General features: G+C 37.0%; 1 protein-coding gene across 2 annotated transcripts in view; it reads left to right on the top strand.

Moving 5' to 3' along the window:
* Positions 1–105: 105 nt before the first annotated feature.
* The window catches only part of LOC145495507 (DNA polymerase beta-like), an 18,134-nt gene continuing 13,030 nt past the window's right edge, over positions 106–5,209 (top strand). Inside the window, exons 1-7 of one of the 2 annotated variants that reach the window (XM_081475144.1) lie at positions 106–429; positions 516–573; positions 1,788–1,854; positions 2,710–2,784; positions 3,757–3,815; positions 4,202–4,251; positions 4,874–4,925. In XM_081475144.1, coding sequence (XP_081331270.1) covers positions 369–429; positions 516–573; positions 1,788–1,854; positions 2,710–2,784; positions 3,757–3,815; positions 4,202–4,251; positions 4,874–4,925 — 422 coding nt within the window. In that variant the 5' untranslated portion in view covers positions 106–368. The remainder of the gene's footprint in view (positions 430–515; positions 574–1,787; positions 1,855–2,709; positions 2,785–3,756; positions 3,816–4,201; positions 4,252–4,873; positions 4,926–5,209) is intronic. The other variant, XM_081475145.1, reaches the window with a different exon arrangement.

Here is a 5,209-nt window from a genome sequence, read left to right as displayed (position 1 = left end):
GATTCCTTATGCGTTGGCGTGACGTCATACTGCTTAGTAATCGATTACGCGACGGTATGATTGTCGGACTTCCTATTGTTTGTCATATAATTATTTGCAGTTTTGTGGTTTATCGAATATTACAAAGGGACAAAGTTCGTCTTGCTGAGGATTGCTTCGAAATAAAGGAATTTATTCTAAAACTTGTCTTGCTATTAGTTAGATTATATCAGTCCCGCTTGGCGGAGAGAAAACATTTCGTGACTGCCTTCGTGACTCCCAGAATGAAATCGGCCCCAAGCTCTTCGCGGGCTTTTCAAAAGAAAAATATGGCGACCTCCGTTGATATTTATTTTTTGCTGTGTCTTTCACATTTGTAACCAGAAGAAATGAGTAAAAGGAAAGCACCTGATCAAAATCCAAATAGTGATTTTTGCGACTTTCTTATCGGTAAGTTTGATCGTCCATATTGATGCCATTTCTTAATATTTTTGATGAGTTTTTTTAAAGCCTTCTATTCAAATTTGCATTTTAAGAGCTCGCGGAATACGAGAAGAATGTGTCGCGGCAAATACACAAGCACAACGCTTACAGGTAAGAAATGAATGCTGTAGGAAACAAACGCTGTATTTCTATAATAAAAATCATGTTATTTTCAAATAAAAGCACGCAACACAACTGGAGAAACTAAATTTAAGGCAAAATATTCCTAAAATAAGCTTATACTTTCCCCCAAAATACATCTAACACAAAGAAATATAAGTAAATTCTAGAAATGCAATTCTTGTAGCTTGACCTTGTGCACTGAAGGGTGAACTTTTTGTAATCATTATTGGAAATTAACCAAATTAAATGATTACAAGTAGATCTAAGGAAAACGTCCTTTGGTTTTAACTGGATGAAAATAGTTTGTTTGGCTTTTGCATCAATGTCAACTTTCCCAGATTATTGGCGAGTCTCCTGAGTACAAACCAAATCTCCTGGACAATACAAAGAAAAGTGTAGAAAATACATTTTTCAGACATATAATGGCTGAATTTTGGCTTTTTTTTGTAGACTATGAGCAGCTCTCTTTTGCTCAATAATCTGTGGGAAAGAATGCAACGAAGAGAATGCAGAGTTAGTGAGCAGTGATGTACGTGGTTTCACGCTCGCACACTCACTTGTTTTACATTCCTCCCTACAGATTTCTTAGCAAAAGAGAGACTCCCCGCAGTCCACATGTTTTGGGAAATTTTTTGGAAATGTAGCATTTTTTGTGGTTAAATTGGTAAAGCTCTACTTTTGGGAAATTGATTAGTTTTAGGATCTAGGAGGTAACTTAAACAAATTAACAGATTTTAATTGTTTTAGATTACCATTTCTGCTTTTGTATCACTGTCAGCTGAGGGAAAGATGAGAGGTAGGGAAGTTGAGAAAGGTCTGGTCAAGAGGAAGAGTGTTAGGATGAGATTTGTGAGTGAGATTGGAGAGTTATGAGGGTAGGGAGGGTTGAGGTGTGGAAAGAGTGATGGAGGGCTATGAGGGAGAGAGGGAGGGGGGATTGGTAAAGAGAAAGCCTGATAACCCAATGACTGTTATTGCAGTTGAGTCTGCAGTCAAGTATTCTTTTGTTTCAAAAGGTATGCAAACAAGGTGAAAGAGTCAATACAATGCAGTAGTGACCCTTTCACCTTGTTTGCATGCCAAGCCGTTGATAGGTGCAATAACAGCTATTCATTTTGGTGATGGCTAAGTGCTAGATCTACTACACAATGTGGCTTCAAATGAGTATTGCTTTATTATCTTTTTTATTACTATGTATCAAGGAAAGCGGCATCTGTTTTAGCAAAGCACCCCACTCAGATTAAAAGTGGAGATGAAGCACGTAAATTGGTAAGCTACAGGTTTGTTTTATGTACATTAAACTTTTTAATCAGCTGCAATTGTGAATTTTTCACATGGGGCTAAATGTAATTTAGGCAAAGTTTGAGTCAAACCAAATTATGCTAGTCAGCGGTCTCTCAGGGTGTTCATGCTCGTTGGAATCTCACACGGGGTTTTGCAGGGCTTACGTGTTTTGCTTTCCAGCTGTGTGAGAAGGTGCAGTTTGCCTTTGAGTGCCATTCTTGCCTGTTGAGTGCTTTTGCTCCCTCACCTCCCTCCCTTTTGTTGGTGATGGTAAGTATATGGGGTGGTAAGTATGTCAGTGTGACGGTGCCTGGTGGTTGCTGCTCTCAGGGTTGCCATGGATACCTACATGCTCTGCTCGAGGCTCATATCTTGGCATCAGCACCCCTAAGGCACCTTTCTCAAGCTCATCAATTGGCGATGAGTTTAATAAGTGATTGCTGCAAAAATGCTCTCAAGCATTATGACCGGTTTCCATATAATTCTATAACTTCTGTAAGTCCTTAAGCCTAAACTACTCAATCTTGAATCCAGCTTGTTAATTCATGGAAGATGTGACAATACATATGAAGTGTTGTATCATTGCACTGCTGATTTGCTATAGCACGGGTACAAGTAATGTGCCATTTTCGTATTCCATTGTACTACCATTCACATACCATTCTTTAAAATGAATTCTTTCAAGTTATACTCTGTCTGTGTCCTCTCAAAACCATCAAGATAACACAGGAAACAACTTAACATTTGCTATGCACCAATTAATGTGAACTGATGTGAACACTCTGTTGATAATCTGTTGATTTATTCTATGAGTTGTTGTTATTTTTTTGCCTATGGAAGCCAGGGATTGGAGATAAAATTGGGAAAAAGATTGACGAGTTTATCAAAACAGGAAAGTTAGAAAAGCTGGAAAAGGTATGTATTATAAAGAGTAAAATAAATAAATATGCTTCATATGATTTTCGCTCACATCCAATGTTTTCTTATCTGTATGCTCTCAAAAGTTTACCATTAGGGACACTAGGACAACGTACATTGAAACCTAATATTCATCCAAAACTTGACACCCACACAAAACTCAGCATCCTCATGAAACTTCATGTTCAGTCACAAAACTTGACCCCCACACAAAACGTAATGCACACACAAAACTTGACATCCTCACAAAATTTGGCATCCTCACAAAACTTGACAACCACACAAAACTTCACATCCACACAAAACTTGACCTCCATACAAAACTTGACATCCTCATGAAACTTCACGTTCACACAAACCTTGATCCCCACACAAAACTTAATGCCCTCACAAAACTTGACATCCTCACAAACCTAATGACATGCACATAAAACTTGATGTCTTCATAAAATTTGATGTCCACACAAAACTTTCAAGATGTCACCACAAAACTTGACATCCACACAAAACTCCAATGTCCACAGGAAACTTGACATGCAAAACTTGACCTCCATACAAAACTTAGGGTTAAGATTGAACAAAACTTGACATCCCCCAAAACTTGACTCCATAGGAAACTTAACATCATTTTTCTCACAAAAAGTTTAGTTAGTTTTTGCAGAAAAAAAGTTTTTACTAATAGAAAACTGAGTGCCAATTTGTAATTTCAGTATAGTAGCAGCAAATACAATGTATTTAAGTCAAACCTATCCCTTAAAGCTCTTGCTATATCTCTCTTGCACAACTTTGTCTTAAATTTTCTAATTCCTTGAGTTAAGGTTTCTGAAGAAATCTCCTTTTCCATCAAAAGCTGTGCATAAAATCTCAGAAAGTCTATCTAATTATAATTAAAAATGATCTTACTGTTTAGTTAATAGAATCAATATTTTATTCGTTTAGTAAAATTTAACAATTAACTGAATTTTTCAGATCAGAGGTGATGACACTACCAAGGCCATACAGCAGCTGACTCGAGTATCTGGAATAGGGTAACAACCTAAAGAAAACATTTGTTGTCTGATGTCATCCCCGAAAAGTTTGAATGTGTGATTTCAGACTTTTGCTTTTCTAAATGTGGGGCTTGCTGTTTGCTAAAACTGAATAATGTTTGTTTAGTCGCAGTCTGTAATGAATTTTTTGATGTATGTAGTTTCAATTTTTCTTTGGAATTTGTTGAGATTTTGCTTAATGCGAAAAATTTCTTCATGGTATTTGTAAGGTGAAATTTTTTCTACTGCGTATTGTGTATGCCAGGTAATATTTCTTCCCCCTATTTTTTCTTCTCTCTGCTAGCTCCTTATTGCCTTGGTATGTAATTTTGTATAATTGTATGTGCTTCATCGACTGGAAAAAATTCTTGGTTTATTTATATCAGGCCAGCTGCAGCCAGAAAGTTTGTTGAAGATGGAGTGACAACATTGGAAGGTAAAGTTCTGTTACCCAAAAAATAATAATTTGACTTTGATTTGTGTTTAGAAATGACTAAAACACACTAGGGTTTAAGGCTGGTTAAGAAGTACTAATAAAAATAGATTTATAAACTTGGCTTCTGAGAAAATTAATAATTTTGAGCTTCTGTTTTTAGGTGTGGCTTGCATTTCTTTGGAATCTATTTGTAAATACCTTGTAAAACAATTTTAAGAAACAATTAGGTAACTATATCTTAGCATGTCAGTCGGTCAGTTGGTCAGTCAGTCAGTCTGTCCTTTGGTCAGTTGGTAGTTGGCTAATCAGTAAATCAGCCATAAATTCAGTAAGCCAGTCATTAAGTCAGCTGCAATTGATCGATCATACATTCAGTCTGTCTGTCTGTCATTCCCACTCTGTTAGTAATCAATGAGTCAATAAAATTGGTCTGACAGTCTGTCTGTATGTTGTCAGTCTGTCAGTCTGTCAACCTGTCAACCTGTCAGCCTGTCAATCTGTCTGTATATCAGTCAGTCAGTGAGCCAGTCAGTCACTCAGTAATTCAGTCAGTCAAAAATCATAATTCAAAGTAAAGATTCCCACTGCTTATTACTGACTTCTGTCATGTATTGTTCTTTAGGTTTGAAGAAGGTACAAGGCAGGCTTAATCATCATCAGAAAATTGGACTGAAGTACGTCAAACATAAACTGAACATGTGCACTACTATCAATAAATGAGTAATCACTTTTAGGGGTGGTGAATGGTAAATGCGAGACTTTGCGAGATGGTGAGACCAGTGCTTTTCTTTGTGAGCCCAAGACATATTGCCTTTTTAGATAGTGAGACTGAGACTTCAAAGTGTTTTGAGTGCAAGCACGAGGGGCTCAGACTCTTAAAATTTGAGCCCCAGATTTAGCTGAGAGCTATAAGAATGAGCAAGAATGAGCTTGTACAGAAGTCTTACAAAGGAGCCTT

The sequence above is a fragment of the Orbicella franksi genome, chromosome 8 (assembly GCF_964199315.1).
Source record: "Orbicella franksi chromosome 8, jaOrbFran1.1, whole genome shotgun sequence".
NCBI classification, from domain to species: Eukaryota; Metazoa; Cnidaria; class Anthozoa; order Scleractinia; family Merulinidae; genus Orbicella; species Orbicella franksi.
Note: the sequence above shows the minus strand (reverse complement) of the source record. Positions and strands in the feature narration are given on the sequence as shown.